This window comes from Wickerhamomyces ciferrii, contig 00196 (assembly GCF_000313485.1).
Source record: "Wickerhamomyces ciferrii WGS project CAIF00000000 data, strain NRRL Y-1031 F-60-10, contig 00196, whole genome shotgun sequence".
NCBI lineage: Eukaryota > Fungi > Ascomycota > Saccharomycetes > Phaffomycetales > Wickerhamomycetaceae > Hansenula > Hansenula ciferrii.
In genome coordinates, this window is record NW_011887544.1 from 1 (window position 1) to 16465 (window position 16465).

The 16465-nt window shown below is 31.7% G+C and overlaps 7 protein-coding genes across 7 annotated transcripts; 4 read left to right on the top strand and 3 right to left on the bottom strand.

The window, feature by feature from the left end:
- Positions 1-1306: 1306 nt before the first annotated feature.
- On the bottom strand, positions 1307-2127 carry GLO2 (hydroxyacylglutathione hydrolase GLO2; the record flags this gene model as incomplete). Its single annotated transcript, XM_011274398.1, has 2 exons — positions 1307-1955; positions 2015-2127. 2 exons carry the CDS (start codon positions 2125-2127, stop codon positions 1307-1309), a joined length of 762 nt encoding a protein of 253 aa, XP_011272700.1.
- A 609-nt stretch (positions 2128-2736) lies between these two features.
- On the top strand, positions 2737-3474 carry BN7_5007 (uncharacterized protein; the record flags this gene model as incomplete). Its single annotated transcript, XM_011274399.1, has 1 exon — positions 2737-3474. One exon carries the CDS (start codon positions 2737-2739, stop codon positions 3472-3474), a length of 738 nt encoding a protein of 245 aa, XP_011272701.1.
- A 346-nt stretch (positions 3475-3820) lies between these two features.
- BN7_5008 (CORVET complex subunit VPS3) lies at positions 3821-6679 on the top strand (the record flags this gene model as incomplete). The annotated part of the gene is made up of 1 exon (XM_011274400.1): positions 3821-6679. The coding sequence occupies one exon, from the start codon at positions 3821-3823 to the stop codon at positions 6677-6679; it is 2859 nt and encodes a 952-aa protein (XP_011272702.1).
- Positions 6680-6941: 262 nt separating this feature from the next.
- On the top strand, positions 6942-9095 carry ATP22 (Atp22p; the record flags this gene model as incomplete). The annotated part of the gene is made up of 1 exon (XM_011274401.1): positions 6942-9095. One exon carries the CDS (start codon positions 6942-6944, stop codon positions 9093-9095), a length of 2154 nt encoding a protein of 717 aa, XP_011272703.1.
- A 293-nt stretch (positions 9096-9388) lies between these two features.
- RAT1 (ssRNA exonuclease RAT1) lies at positions 9389-12211 on the bottom strand (the record flags this gene model as incomplete). Its single annotated transcript, XM_011274402.1, has 1 exon — positions 9389-12211. The coding sequence occupies one exon, from the start codon at positions 12209-12211 to the stop codon at positions 9389-9391; it is 2823 nt and encodes a 940-aa protein (XP_011272704.1).
- Positions 12212-12439: 228 nt separating this feature from the next.
- Positions 12440-13975, top strand: BN7_5011 (type II protein arginine methyltransferase; the record flags this gene model as incomplete). Its single annotated transcript, XM_011274403.1, has 1 exon — positions 12440-13975. The coding sequence occupies one exon, from the start codon at positions 12440-12442 to the stop codon at positions 13973-13975; it is 1536 nt and encodes a 511-aa protein (XP_011272705.1).
- A 638-nt stretch (positions 13976-14613) lies between these two features.
- BN7_5012 (FYVE zinc finger domain-containing protein) lies at positions 14614-15987 on the bottom strand (the record flags this gene model as incomplete). The annotated part of the gene is made up of 1 exon (XM_011274404.1): positions 14614-15987. One exon carries the CDS (start codon positions 15985-15987, stop codon positions 14614-14616), a length of 1374 nt encoding a protein of 457 aa, XP_011272706.1.
- Positions 15988-16465: the final 478 nt, after the last annotated feature.

The following is a 16465-nucleotide window of genomic DNA, read 5'->3' on the forward strand; positions in this document are numbered from 1 at the left end:
CCATAGTGCTTACATAAAATTCGCGAAAACCTCGGAAATGGGGTCACGTGTATTTTGTTTTGTCATTTGTTTGTGTTTTATCATTTTTAAGTCTTTGTATCCCATTAGGTGATGTTGGTTGGAATTGTTTTATATATGTATCGTAATTTTCGCTTGATCAGGTTCCTAAAGCAGTGTCTGACATTGCAATGTGGTATATTTACATTTGGTTCACTAATTTAAATTCCGACCCAGTAAGGACCATTATCCCCATATCCAGCTTCGCGGTCATAAAAATGTTTCAATTGAATGAAGTTATAGTTTAAGAACCATATAAAGGTTCCATAGAGTGTCTTCAACAATTCTTATATAAGATAATTACATAATCATGTATACAAATACACACTAGTGAAAAAAAAAAAGAATGTATTGATCAAAAAAAAGAATCTTCAAGTTGAAAGATAAACTACAAAAACCAATGATCTGATAAGCTTTTACGAGAATTGAAAATATTCAGCAGGTCAATTGATCATAAAAATGATGCTTTGATTCTTAGGGCTTTGAAATCAAATGTTTTGTTGGTTGATGTTGTTCCATTGAGTTTTGTAGAACCTGTACTGGATAAATGAGTTGATTATCACCATCAAGTTGAATAGATGTTACCAACAAGTTCTCGATTGTATTCTAAAGTTGACGGAATGCTTTAATTTTTTTAATGGTTAAATCGTTAATCTGAATACCCGTAAGAGCAATTTACTTGATGTACTACTAAGCTAACATAACCAAATCTAATTGATTGTCTCTATATTTCAATATTACAGCTTCACTAACACAAATCTTACCATTTTCACCAAGTAAAGAATATTCATCACAAAATCTCCACAAATTCCACCGACAGCTTTTAAACCTTCATCACCTAGTACCGGTCTCATTTAAACCTTTATGAATCTCTTTTTAATCATCTGGACTAAATCCTGTACCTTATGGAGTCCCATATTTTAGATCATTGGAAAGCTGAACAGAGTTTAAGGCATCAACATCTCATATTCAGTATTATTGTGGGAAGGTTGCTGCAGAGTTCCCAACGTAGCCATGAAGAACATGTGATTGGACTGTGAGTTAATTGTTTATTCTATTAATTTCAAATCCTTGGTGATTCATCTTTCCTCCTCAATTCTAATCAAAATATCATCTGCTTAATTTTGAAGCCCCTTCAGACTACCCATTGAAATGGGCGTGAAATCATTATATTATATAGCTATTAGCTAATACATTAGAATGTTAATTGAAAACCATGTATTGATTAAATAAATAAACTTTATATGTATCATGACTTGTTCTTCAATTCTCTTAGCTTGTCCATGACATCACTTCTTGAAGTTAAGTTCAATTTTGAAGTAATTGATTCATCATCTAATCTCATAAATGGATTAAATTCTAATTCATCACCAATTGAAAATTGACCAGTGGTAACTTCATTTTCATTGACAAATTTTTCCAATTGTTGAATGGCATTGTTTTGTAAAAGTGTTTTAGCAAATTTGACATTTCCTTTAGTATATTCATGACCTGGGAAAACTACTGTATCTTTTGGCAATTTAGCTAGTTTGAAATTCAAAGCTGTATCCATTTCTTCACCTGTACCTTCAAAAAATCTACCACAACCGGCAGTAAATAATGTATCACCTGTGAATACAAATCTTTGTTGTGGATTTTTGAAATCTGTTACATAATAACATATAGAATCTTGAGTATGACATGGTGTATGAATAGCTTTAATTTCAATTGATGAACCTAATTTCAAAACTTCACCATCTTTTGGAACATATGAAACTAGGGGAGAATCTTTACCGGCAATGACAGGTAATTTGTATTTGTTGTATAATTCTTGATTACCACCTGAATGGTCATAATGATGATGAGTATTAACTATTGCTTTTAGATTAACACCAGCTTTTTCTAATTCAGATAAAACTCTATAACATGTTAGGAAATCACTTGGTACAATTGATTTGAGAAATATATCAATACTCACTCAACTGGTTCAGCTGGATCAATGATCCATGAATCTGTGGTACTATCATCCGTTAAAAGATAGGAATAGTTATCACCAGTTCCCCATCTCATTTTGATATATTGAACGTGCATTTTTCTTGATTGTATTATTGATTTGAAGACTGACTTGTTACTTAATAGTCTACCTGTTATTGATCTGTTTAACATATAAACTAACAGTAATTGAAGATATTTATGAATGTTTGAAGATTGGATTATAAAACTCCGAGTTAACTTTTGGCTTTGTAATTGCTTTCTCGAATTTATTGTTGGCTGCTGGTTATAATAAATATTCTAAGTTTTGGCACCATTATGTAATCGTAATCAACATTTTGTTCTTCTCTTTTGTATCGTTTATCAGCTTTCCATAAATCAAGAAACAACATTCCAACTTTTAGTTTCCCATGAGGATATGGGACTAGCCCAAACCAATGCTTCTTATGGATTTCATGCAGCCATTATATCCCGTTCGGTGTCTTGGAATTTAAGCTAAAGAGTCAAGACGGTCACACTAAAATTCACCCAAGAACGATAACTCCATTATTCACCGATACAAAATCCCTTGATAATTTAAATAAATTTTCATGAGAATGCAAATATAATATAAGAGGATTAAATCATCCATGAAAATGTTTTCTTTAGTTGGATCTCAATTATCAAATTGAACAACTTGGATCCCATATTAAACCTTGCATCAATATAATGATTTCTTTATTCAAAGCTTTCTTAATATCTCTTCTGATATGCTCAACCTCTGCTGCTGATTCAGAAACTTTTGGCTCATTGGCTATTAAACCTGTTGATTATGATAAATATGGAGAAACTATTGATTTAAAGCTAATAAGATATTTAGAAGATGGTACTGTTTATTTCTTTGTTGATCAACAAACAATTCCAAAAGATACAAAGACTTTCAGAAATGCTACAATTTTGAGTTCAGGACAATTAGCAAATCAAGATGGTAATTCTTCATCGCCAGTCTACTTACAAATTGATGAGACTTCAGGTCTGGTTTCTGCTGGTACTAATAGTGGTGCATCAAGCGGTGTTTTTTCTATTGAAGATGGTAGTTTATATTTCCAATATCATAAGATTTTTGTTGCATGTCAAGGTGGATCTGAGGCACAAAACTATACTTTAATTTGGAGAGGTGCTTCTTCTCCAGCAGTCTGTGAAAACGATTGGTTATTAGTTTATATGAATCCATATGGAACATCATCTAGTGTTGCTGATTATTACCCAGATAATTATGTTAGTTCAATCGCTTCCACTGCAAGTGATAGCACTGAAACTTCGACAATGACTGCTGCTGTTTCAGCCACTGAATCTACAGTATCTTCAGTCAATGGTGCTGGATTGATTAATCCTATAGGTTCTGGTGCTACCGTTCTATCAGGTTTATCTTTATTAACAATAGTGGTGATGAGTTTGATCTACTAATGGTATTAAGTCGGTTGTTTTCTTGAACTGATAATAGAAAATCACACAAATTAACCTCCTTGTCTGTATACACCTTTTATACATATTTTCATACTAATAAATCATTTCATAATGTTTTAAATTAAAGAATTAAGTATAAGTGTTGTTCATATAGACCCTTCGCGGTGCGTGTACCAAGCGTACGTAACTAAATCCGTAAAGTGCCAGATTTTGATTGTATAGCCAATTTAGAAAATAATTTACCAGTTTCAAAACAATCATCGAAAGAAGCTCATATCAACCATATTCAAATCCAATTGACATCCCACTTGCTCGTCTTGATCACCAAACCATATAATCATAAAATATGGCAAAGAAGAAGAAGGGATCCAAGGCAAACAAGAACAAACAACCACAACAGAGGAAGGAAGATGATATAGGAGACAGCCAGAATCACAATGAAGGTGATGGAAATGGAGATGTCCAACTGGACCTAGATCAAGAACATAATCAACAAGATACAACAGACCATTTGGAAGTACCCAATGATCATAGGTCTCTACTTAAAGAACCCGAGGTTGGGTTAGATTCCAAGGATGTCACTGACCAAGAATCTGATAATGATGAAAAACAAGATGTACATGTTTCGGAAGAAGAGGTAACAAATGATGAAGAACAAGATCAGGTACCGCTGAATGAAGACGATGATGCACAAACACAGGACTTTGGTGGTAATGATGAAGTCGAGCAAACTGAAAAGTCCAAGGGAACCGTTGAACTTATTGAAGATGTTGATAAAAATGGGAATGGAGACAAGAGTATAGACGCTGACCTTAAAGATGATTACCAAACAAATGAAGATCCAAATAACACTACAATCAACTCTACGGATAATATCACCTCAAACGAAAGTGTGGGTGTCGAACTTAAGGATAACCAGAATTCAACAGAGCAGAACTCAACTACTGACAAACATGAAGAGTATGAGGCCCCTAAACTTGAAACTACAGACACCAATGATGAAACTATACAGCATACAACACAAGAAACAGATGGTTCGAATGAAACAAATAATGGTGACTCAACGAGAGATAGGAGTGTAACAGAACACATGACTGAATTGTCCTCGGCTACTGATGCTCCAAAAGGTATAGAAAATGTTGAACCCCCACCAAAGAAGCTTGAACCTACAATATTGAATGGAATATCACCAGGTCCTTTTTCAATTCATGATATAATCACTGAAATTCCACTACATAATCCTGATGTCAAAGGATCAGAACATTCTTTCCCAACCTATGTTGAAAAACTTGATGATCATATATATATAGGTACATCTCATGGTGAATTGCTTCATTTCTTCAAAATTGAAAATGAATATATTCTTGTATCAAGAAATAGTTTCCATCAAGCAAGAACAAAACCAATCACAAAAATTCTTTTATTACCGAAGTTAGAAAAAGCGTTAGTGTTGTCTGGTGGTTTATTTTCATGCTTTTTATTACCAGAATTCTCACCTGCAAATATTGGTAGAGTTAAAGATGTGAATGATATTAGTCTGGACCATGATCATTCTGCAAAAAACGATGCTACCGGTGTTCATGTTGCGGTTTATTCAAATCAAAGAATACGTATAATAAATGTCACACCAAAAGCTCTTAGATTAGTGAAAGACATAGCATATCCTGATTCACAAAAGGGTTTAAGAAGATCTGAATATTCATTAGTTGCATCAAAAGAAAACTATGATCTTATTGATTTAGAAAACACCCAGAAGATTCCATTATTTCCTATATTAACAGTTCAAGATGAAACTGGTGGGCATACTGATAAATTAGAGCCATTCATTTTACCAGTTGGACATGATGAATTCTTGCTGACATGTGGTTTGTCACAAGATGAGCCAGCAATGGGTTTGGTAGTCAATGTCAACGGTGACATTTCAAGAGGTACAATACCGTTCTCCAAATATCCTGAATCTATTGGTGTTGTGGATCCTTATACAATTGCAACTTTCGATGGTAATATATCAATCAATTCCTTAAATGACCAAACTGAAGTTCAAACTATTGAGTTTAATAACCCTATTAAAGTATGCAATATAACATCACCATTTATTGAACCACATCCAGAACTAATAGATTTAATTAAACGTGTACCTATAGTTGGTCAAAATAAAGAACAAGAAGTTCAAGAATTTGATTTTGCCTCCAAGACTGCTACAATAAGCTCTTCTTTGGTAACGTTTTGTACTGATTTCATCAAAATATTATTACCACAACCAAGATTAATCAGACTTATCAAATTTACAAGCGTTCAACAATTAGAAGATGAAATTAAGTCAATAGATGGAAGTACAGAACTGGGAGTTATTGAACTGGAGTATATTAATATATTGATAGCCTTAACACTACTCAAAAATAGAACATATAACCAAGCGTTTGAAGTTTGGACATCTGGTATTATTGATCCTAGGTTGTTGGTTTATATCTTCAAGTATGAAGTCTTTGGGACATTATGGCTCTTCAATGGTCTTAAAGATGTTGTTGATGAATTGAGAAAAGGTATAAAGGAAACGAAATTTAGAAAGTTTTTTGTGAAGTTTTTGGATAAATGGATCGAAAAGGAATCTTTTATTGAAAATCAAGATATTTTAAAGTCTATAGAATTGGCTGACTTGAAAGAGTCATTAGATGATGATATTAAGATATTGAATATAGTTGATAGATATACAAATGTTGCATTGGATGATATAGTGGATATATTGAAATCAAATAAGAAGTTTACTGCATTAGCAAAAGTTTATACAAAACAAGAAAAATATAGAGAGGTCCTAGGTATATATAAGGATTTGGTTGATGGAAAAAAGCCGTCGCATGCTTTGAAAAAAGATGATGGATTGACATTGGTGATTGATCTAATTTACAAACATTTCAGTAAAGATGAAGATTTAGTTTGGGAAACTGGACTATGGTTAATAAAGAAAAATCCAGAGTTGGGGTTGAACTATTTCCAAAATGAGAACTTGGATATAAAAATCAAAGATGAGACTGTTTTGATCTCCAAAATAGATGATGTATCCTTAAAGTACAAATACGTTGAAAAGTTATTGGTCAAACTAAACAAAGAGAAGATGAAAACAAATCTAGTGAAAAATTTATACAAAACTGAATTGAAAAGTTTGAATGATAGGATTAAAGCATATAGAAACCATTCCAAATCATAAAAACTAGAACGACGTGATATAATGACTGCATATATTAATATAATGATTCATTGCTCGGCCCGCTTAAGCCAGAGTAATCTGTTTTTTACGGATTGTTAATCAGCTATTGTAGTCAATTGATCTAATGTTGAAGATTATACCCGCGAAAAAAAAATACACACGATTTTTAAACCATCGTCGATGAGATGAAAAATAATAGATCAATGAGCTTGAGTCTTCCATAGATCCATCATCAGATATATTCAAGGCTTAATTCAAGATAATGCTGGCCTCTAAACTTTCGAGGATAAGACTTTTAAATCCAAGAATACCCAGAGGCTTCCGACTTATACATGGAAGTGATGAAAAACCGAACACATTAGAGCTCAAAAGACAGAGGTCAACCATTCTTCCACCTTTGGATCAAACCCAATTTGTTTCAGAAAAAGATTCATTGCAGAGAGAAATACTTAGTTACGATCAGATAAGAAGTATTATCAGTAAATCAAAACTGCTTCAAAAGAAAGAATCCCCATTCAAACCAACACTAGTCAGGTTTTTAGAGATTGAACTATTGAAAATAGCATCTGAACAATTTGATGATTTTGATAAATTTTATGACTTATTTTACGATTTAATGAAGATTTTAAGAAAAAATAAAGAGCTGCAAAAGTATATTGAATCAAATTTAACTAATATTTCAAATTTGGCTTTCAACATGTTAATGAATCAAAAATATTATTCACTTTTTATGAATAAAGAGATAACCTTGGTTTTACTGAATTCAGATCTCCAGAATGAAGAAAAGATACAAAGAGTGGAATCCCTACTTAAAGTTTCATATAAAATAAAACAACAGTTCATAAGGAAGGACGTGCATCAATACCAGGAACTTACTATATCAAGCAGGAATTTGAAATCCATAATGAATATCCTAAGTCGTGAACATTATTTAAACTTCTTTGTTCAATTGATAGAGTTTGACATACATCAAATAACTTCACCAGATTTACAAAAACTAAGAAATGAATTACTACATGGGGATAATACTGAACAACAAGTTTATCAATTCCAAGCACTTCGGACAGTGGAAGATGAAGAAACAAAAAATCTTTTGAGAACTAAATTCCTAACAATTTATTCATATGGGATGATTAGAGCTATTGTTATAAAATATATTCAAGAAAGCAATAATGAAATGGTTGATTTTTATATGGATTTTCTTATGGCTAAATATGCTATGACTAGAGAACTTCCCCATGTTAACTCACGTGAATTGACTCAAAATCTTTATGAAGTTATTACATATCAACTTGTTAAACTTAAACATTATAACTCTGCTATTGAGTTACTGGAAACGATGAAACAACACGGCCTTACACTTACACCAAAGCTGCTACATATATTGGCTGTTTCATTCAGAACAAGAAAGATGTTCGATGAAACTTTGTTGATATTGAAGAAGATTGCAGAGCTATTTAATGATAAAACAGTTGGGATTGATGACCAGTTCAAGAAACTCATATCTAATGAATTACTTATTACCATAAGAGAACAGTTTCCTGGTGAGCCAAAGATATTGATCAGTCAATTCTTATCCATGTTTGAAGGATCTGAAATATTATTGAATGAGCTTGGTATTATTAATTTGATTCACGATGGGCATGTCAAGAAGCTGGTTGACTTAGATGGTGTTTTAGCTCAATTTTACAAGTCTGAAATCTCTGATATATTTAAAGCCAATTGTTTTCCGGATATGCATAATATAACTGAGATATATATTGCAGTATTGAATTATATTTCTGTACATTCGTTTGTATTACCCAAAGAAGATATTTATAGAGAACTTTTCAATTTAGCAATGGATCATATATCAAAAGTTCAAGAGTTAGACTTTCCGGATCATCCATTTTCAAAACAAAATTTAGATGAAGCTTTAGTTAATCTTTTTGTTAAAAATGTTCTCGAGATAAATGTTGATTTGGCTTTGGACATGTTGAAAAGATCATTGCAAACTTGCACATTCAAGAGATTTACTGGTGAAAGCGCTAGCAGAATTTTAGCTAAACTTGAAAACGCAGATTCAACAGAAATCGAAATAATACTAGCTCTATTCCAAGAGCTGAAGGAATCATTGGGATTTCATGCATTAACAGCTTTGTGTTTGAGAGCTGCTAGATTTGATGACTTTGATCAAGCACGCTTTTGGTATGATAAGATATTGGCGCTAGGTGAACCACTCACACATTATAGACTTATTAAATTAGCTGTACAGATGGAATGGGAATTACCAAAAGATTTTGATACCACATTACTAGAAAAAGAATTTCAATACTCCGCTGAAAGAGAACTATCATTTAAAGATGAAAGAGTATTCATTGATGATCCTGAATTTGCGGAATTGGTCTCATCTACATTGCAAAAATTTGAAAATTAATTAAAATCAGCATATACAATTGATTTTTACAAATAAAAGGGACAATATATTTCGTTTGACCTTTAAAAAAGCTTCAATATAACATATAAACATTGATTATGAGCATTTATCTTAGCATCTGATATTTTACACATGATATAGAATTAAATAAAAACTTTTGTAAATAGTTTTAACAAATATGCATAGAAGAAAATACTATAATACGAATTATAGATATAAATAATTAAATCATTATTCGTAACTATGTCGTAACTATATTATAAAGTCCATTTGATGATTACCTCTCTGTACCTTCATCTTCTTAAAACACCATTACGGCTTGGTTGTGGTAAGTTTTGACTACCAGGTCTAACTGATAAGTTACCACTACTTGAAGGCTGAACAGTAGGATTCATACCAATTCTTTGGTTTTGATTACTATTCATGAATTGCTTTAGGTTTTGTTGTTGTTGAAATTGTTGTTGTTGTTGAGCAGCTAACCATAAGAAAAATTTATAACCACCAAATCTTGGTGCATAAGAACTATTACTACCTGGTCCTGTTTCAATTATATTTTGTGACGCATCATGGTAATTTCTTCTACCACCACCTCTACCATACACAATACCATCTTTATCTTCTTGACTTAAGACAGGTTTATGCTTAATATAACCGGTTAAAATAATTGATTTACCGTGTGATTTTGGTGGCATGATATAATCTGCATATAAAAATGCATTTGTATCTAAATCATTATATTGATGATCATCACCTTCAATTGGACAAGGTAATATAGAATCAAATTGAAATTTTTCATTGGACAAAACTTTACCACATAAGCCAGTTTTATTGAAATGGAAATCAATAGCTTCAACTTTTTTAGAATCAGAATATAATTTTTTAAATTCTTTGAAACGCTTATTTTCTTTGCTTAAAAACACAACATCTTCTTTTCTAACATTTCTTCCCTTTTCAGCATCTGTTAATTTTGGGTATTGATCTCTAACAACTTCCAATAATCTCTTTTCATCAATAAATGGTAGTAAAACTATACCTTGCCATGACATCTTTTTACCATTCATATCTATTGGGAAATCTTCTGGATAAAAATCAATAATAGGTGAGTCTGCATCAGACATTAATGGCCTGAAAATTTCTGGTAAATTATGACCAGAAGCAGCTGGTAGAACTGACATTAATTGTTCATAAGGTAAAAATGGTTTCCCTTGTGTGAATTTAATATCTAGATCTTTGATATTTGTGAAATCTTGAGCAAATGGTGCGTAATGATAAGGATAATACCAATTCCATGATGGACAACCTTGATAATAATATAACAAGACCCATGAAATACCTTCAATATAATGTTTGACAACTTCTTTACTTGTAGCTTCAACTTCTTCATCGGAAATATGGAATTTGATTCTATAATATCTATCATGATAACCTGGTTCAAATAATCTAACTGGATCACCATCAACATCAGCAGCTTCTGAATCACTACTTACAGCTGAGTCAGTTGGAGAATCAGGAATTTGGCGTTTTTCACCAATAGTAGCATCTTCGCTTTTTTTAGTTTTATTTGCTAATAATTTTTGTCTTAAAGCTGCTGCTGCACTGATATTAGCTTGATTTGCATTTTCAACATCTTCTTCTTTAACTTCAGGTTGTGGAGTTTCACTTTCTTCTTTAGCTGATGAATCGTCAGTTGTTGCATCAGGTGTTTTACCTGCATTAATTTGAGCTTGCGCCAATTCTTTATTTGACATATGAACTTTACCAACACTTTGATTATTAACATCGAATAATGGTAAGTTATTCACTGGGGTATATGTACCTTTATCAGCTTTCCCCTTTGTAACATTTGCCAAATATTGGTTTTTAGCAATTTTATCTTCTTCTTGCCAAACTTTTCTTCTTTTATCGTTATCATTACGACGTTGATCCTGTGCTTGACGCTGTCTGAAAATATCTGCTTCCCTTGGTGCTAAATTTGATAATAATACTTCAACATTTTCTAAGTTTAAAATACCGTCACATGTAATATATGATTTCATTTTTGGTAAAACTTGTTTCCAAATACTGACTAATAAATCAATACTATTATCTCTAACATCTAAAGATGGTAAATGTGGCAAGAAATCATTACCACAAAAGAAACACATAAAGACCCAATCATCAATAGCTCTTTCTAAATCAAATTTGAAAGGAAGTCTCGGTATGTTTAATTCAATTTCCAAATATTCTCTCAAAACATTAATATTTAACCATAGAAATGGTTTTTTGGATTCTTTTTCTTCAATAAGCTTACGATGTTCTTCACTTAAATTCATTTTTTCCTGTACACTCATCATTTTATTATCACGAGCGAAAACATCTTCTCTTAAAACTCTGAAATGAGGTTCATGAGTAGCTAGACCTAAGAAAATCAAATCAGCATCTAACCCATAAATAGCATGTTTTGTATTTGGATTATATTCAATATCAGATCTTTGACTTCTAACAAAGTTCATAATTTTATGTTCACCTTCACCTGGAACTGTAGCATCACTAATGATAACTTGTAGATCTTTCCATCCCGGATCAGAACTTAATTTATAAGCAGTCCAATATCTTAATGCAAGGGCTAATTTATCCATAAATGGAGTACCTGGAGTAATTGCATTACTATCCCAAGTTTTTTTAACTTTAACAGCTTCATCTATAACTTCACCATAACCTTCTCTCAAATCTTGTAATCTTTGTCTTTCTTCATCTTGTATCTTCGCATCTCTAGCAGATCTAAATCTTCTAGCTCTTTGTTGATTCATTTTAGCTCTTGGAGCAACACCATCAACAGCGATCATAAGTACTTTTCTAGGTCTAGCCATATTCAACACTCTATCGGTATATTCAAACACGGCCAATAACATTTCATCTTCAGTCTCTGGAGGTGGTCTATTTTCCGGATGGGAACATGGATGGACAATACCATTCATATCAAGATACAAATTGTCCAATTCACCATTTGGATTTGGATTACTATATGAAGGCGGCACCGTTACACCGTCCACGACCGTAGCATCTTCTTCCAGAGTAGGGGAGATGATTTTCGGGTACTTCCTGGATAGCCATCTGTAGAACGCTGGAACACCCATTGTCTCTATCTTTTCTTGCTTTGGTTTCAAGTTCCAGATATGGTTTGTTTACTGTTAAATCAATGAAGCGCTTAAAAAATTTCAATACGTAGTTAGCCAAAAACGTTACGGACCCTTTTCCCGCGAATTCTGGTGATGTTTTGGTTTTCGTCTCCATAAAAGTTGAGATTTGAGAGTGTCAGAAGTTTTGGACTTTGGAAGTGAATTTACTAATAGAATTGGTGAAGAATGAGACCTAGATTACCAATTACTAGGAGGACAGAGATATGGAGGAGGCTTGCCTCGTCAAATAGGGACTTCAAGCACGATTACTCGCATAGACCAACAACGTACAACCATAGACTTCCAGCAGAAGGTGAGGACCCGCATTCAGTGGATACCCAGAGGACCCCCATCACCAAAGTATCAGATTTCACGTCGTTCAGTCGGTTATGGACAAATATTTCCAATGATCCTTTGAAAGGGCAATCCTCAGCAGAGTTTTTCGCTAAATTCCCGCTGGTTACACATAAGAAGTTGGCTAAACGTACAGAACGTCCAAAGAAAGTGAAGATGTTGGCTAGTGATTTCATTGATGATTCGCTTTATAATCCAAATTATGGTTACTTCCCGAAACAAGCTGAGATTTTCCAAGCTACAGAACCATTCAATTATAATGAATTACAAGATACAGATGAATTTGTGATCAATTGGCAAAAACAATATGCCAAATATGATGATTCTTCTAAAAAGGAATTACAATTATGGCATACTCCAGTGGAATTATTTCAACCACATTATGGTGAAGCAATTGCAAGATTCTTACTAGTCAATTATAAATTAAACTTATATCCATATCATGATTTGATTATTTATGAAATTGGTGGTGGTAATGGTACTTTAATGACAAATATTTTGGATTATATACGTCAAATGCAACCTGAAGTTTATAAGAAAACAAGATATAAAATCATTGATATAAGTAAAAATTTAAGTGAAAAGCAAAAAAAGCAAAGTGTTAAGCATGGATTTAGGAAACATGATTCTAAAGTTGAAATTATAAATAAATCAATTTTTGATTGGAAAGAATTTGTACCAGAACCTTGTTTCATAGTTGGGTTAGAAGTTTTAGATAATTTAGCTCATGATATGATTAAATATGACATCAATACAGGTAAACCGTATCAAGGTTATGTTGTCATTGATGAAGAAGGAGATTATCATCAAATGTTTTCACCTGAATTGAGTGCAGATAGTGCAGGTTTCTTGGGAACAAGAGGACTTGATTTTTTAAACACACCTTATTCAAAAATGAATGGATTAAATCATCCATTGAATGAAAATAAATTTTCACAAAAATGGAAAAATATGTTCATACCTTTTAATAATTCATTATCAACAACAGAATTTATTCCAACAAGATTATATAAATTATTTGAAATTTTAAATGAAAAATTTCCTGAGCATCAAGTTATTTTATCAGATTTTGATTCTTTACCAAATGGATCAGAAGGTTATAATTCCCCTGTTGTACAAACAATTTTAAAAGAAAAAGCTGTAACAACTTCAACATTCATGGTTGATCCCGGATTTTTCGATATAATGTTCCCAACAAATTTCCATATAATTAGAGATTTATATATAAAAATGAGTGGGAAATTAATAAGAACTTCAAAACATTCAGAATTTTTGGAACAATGGGGTGATATTGAAGCAACTACAACTAAAAGTGGTGAAAATCCAATGTTGACATTTTATCAAAATGCTTCATTTTTATATAATTGAATTAAAGTAATTTGCATAGGCATGTTTAGCATATTTTTATTTATTTATACTATTTATTACATATACACAAAGATTAATTAAAATTATTCAAAAGAAGCATATGTAAATATCAGCTATAAAATTTTGTCGACTACTTTATAATATTGTCATATATAAATAAATTATAAATCATATATTAATAAAATCAAAACGAATGACCGGTCCTCCATGATAAATATATAGTTACATATTAAAATTCTATATAACAAACATTATTCTATCCTTTATAAATTGGTAAATTAATGAACCAACTTCACCCATATTAATCAAAACCACCACCACCACCTAAAAAGTCTAACTATAAAAAAAAGTATCCATAAAATCACATATAATGTATAATAAATTGAACAAAAAATATCCTTAAACATGAACAAACATAGTATAAATATTGCAGTAAAAAAAAAAAACAGAAAAGACTCATCAAGAGCCCTTCAAAAAAAATAAATGTATGGGATCTAAATGATTAAATCAAGTATAAATATAATATAAAAAATCAAAAAAAGCATAATTGAATATTGAAAATTGTCATAAATTATTGATATAATAACAGTATTATAACACAATCTAGAAGTATAATTCTGATACTAAAGTTTTCCCATCTAAAATGAACTCCATGACCAGTCTGCAGGAACAGTAGTACCAGCTTCTCTTTTATCCTCACCTAATGGATTTTGTTCCATTTCTAATTGTTCTTGATGATGATCATCATTAATATTTGTAATGACATCTTGATTAGTCTTTTTTAAAGAATCTGGGAATAATTGTTTATCAACTTGTTTAAAATTATTGATTAAAAAATTTGACCATTGTTTATTACAATTAAAACAAACTTTTGCTAAAATACCATCAATATCAAATTCACAATTATAATTTAATTTTGATTTTGATAATAAACAATTTGAACAAAAAATTAATCCACATTTCCTACAATGATGACGTCTATTGATTAATGTGAAAATTCTATTACAATCAGTACAATTTGTAACTGAATTGTTTGGTTTCCAATGTTCATGAGATAATTCATTTCCTGTTGTTTCAATAGAATCTTCATTATTTGTCAAATCGGAAAGGGTTTGTGCTGAATTTGATGTATTGAATGGTGATAATGGTGAATTAAATGATGATGGATTTATAAGGTCTGAAGTTGTTCTTAAAACACATGGGACATAATTTGGTACTTTTGGATCATCTATTGGTCTAAGAGGTGCCATGGAGAATTTTAAGGTATTTTTAGAAGTAAATTGATAGATTGATTCATTTGAATTTTTCTTTGATGGTAAAGGTGTTGAATAATATGATGATGAATTTGTAGTTGAATTTAAATTGACATTTGATGGATGTTGAGAAGGTTCATGATTTGAGATAACATTTGATGAGTTTTTATTGTTTAAATAACTCTCTATATTATAAACTTTATCACCTAATGAAGATGAAGTAGTTTGCCTAGGGGGTGATGATGATGAAGAATGTGATTCTGAAATTGAAAAATGTCCTATATCAAATTTTGCAGGTTGATAAGTTGATTTAGGATTTGAGGTTTTATTTGTATTATTAACGGTGGTTGATTTTGGTAATATAGATGAGTCAATGTTTGTTGTAGCACGTCGACTGTTTAGTTTGCTTTCCTGTTGAGATTTATCCATCAAATCATTTGATTCAAAATTAACTGAAACTGAGCCTATATCATCTAATGACTTTTTTGATTGAAATTTAGGAACTCTAATCTGTTCATCATAATCCAGTAAAGGATCATCTGGAGAAACACAAGGTCTGATTAAATTACCGTCACCATTTGATATCGATGAAAATGTTCTCCCACTGTTGGTTCTCTTGTTATTTGTATCAGCAGTTGTAGTGGTATAATTGTTCCCATTTGACTCTGATGAATTTGGAATGATATCAGAAATGACGGAATGTCTCTTTGCGTGTGAATAAACTGGTTTCTTTGAGAATGAAAAATGCTCTGAATTCATCTAAAACTCCCCTTTTACTTTTCTCTTTCTAACTCTTTCGATCTCTATATTATTATATTGTTTTTGTCTTGATGAAGTTCCTGATCTGATTCTTTGACAGCTTATTTAAATGCTATGTATGACAAATTTCAGAGGAAAGCAGCCAATTACCAGCAAACGTCCGAAAGAGGTAATATTCCGCTTTGGGAAGGTGGGTATATCTGAGCATGCCCCTGATGACAGAATTTATTATGTGAAAGTATGGAAATAGAGGACTAAGAAACTTAGAAAAATGGTGTATGTATAGATAAGGGTCTCCAATGACTATTTATCACAAAATATAAGACTATTTTTAAGTAAATCTATCCAAAATCTACACTCTCAGCTGAACATCACCGGTGTAAATCACAGTCCTAACAAATCCCGCGAAATCTTCACGAAAAAAAATCTCAAAAAGTGAAAAATCTATAATACTCGAAAAATCAATATGGTCCATTGA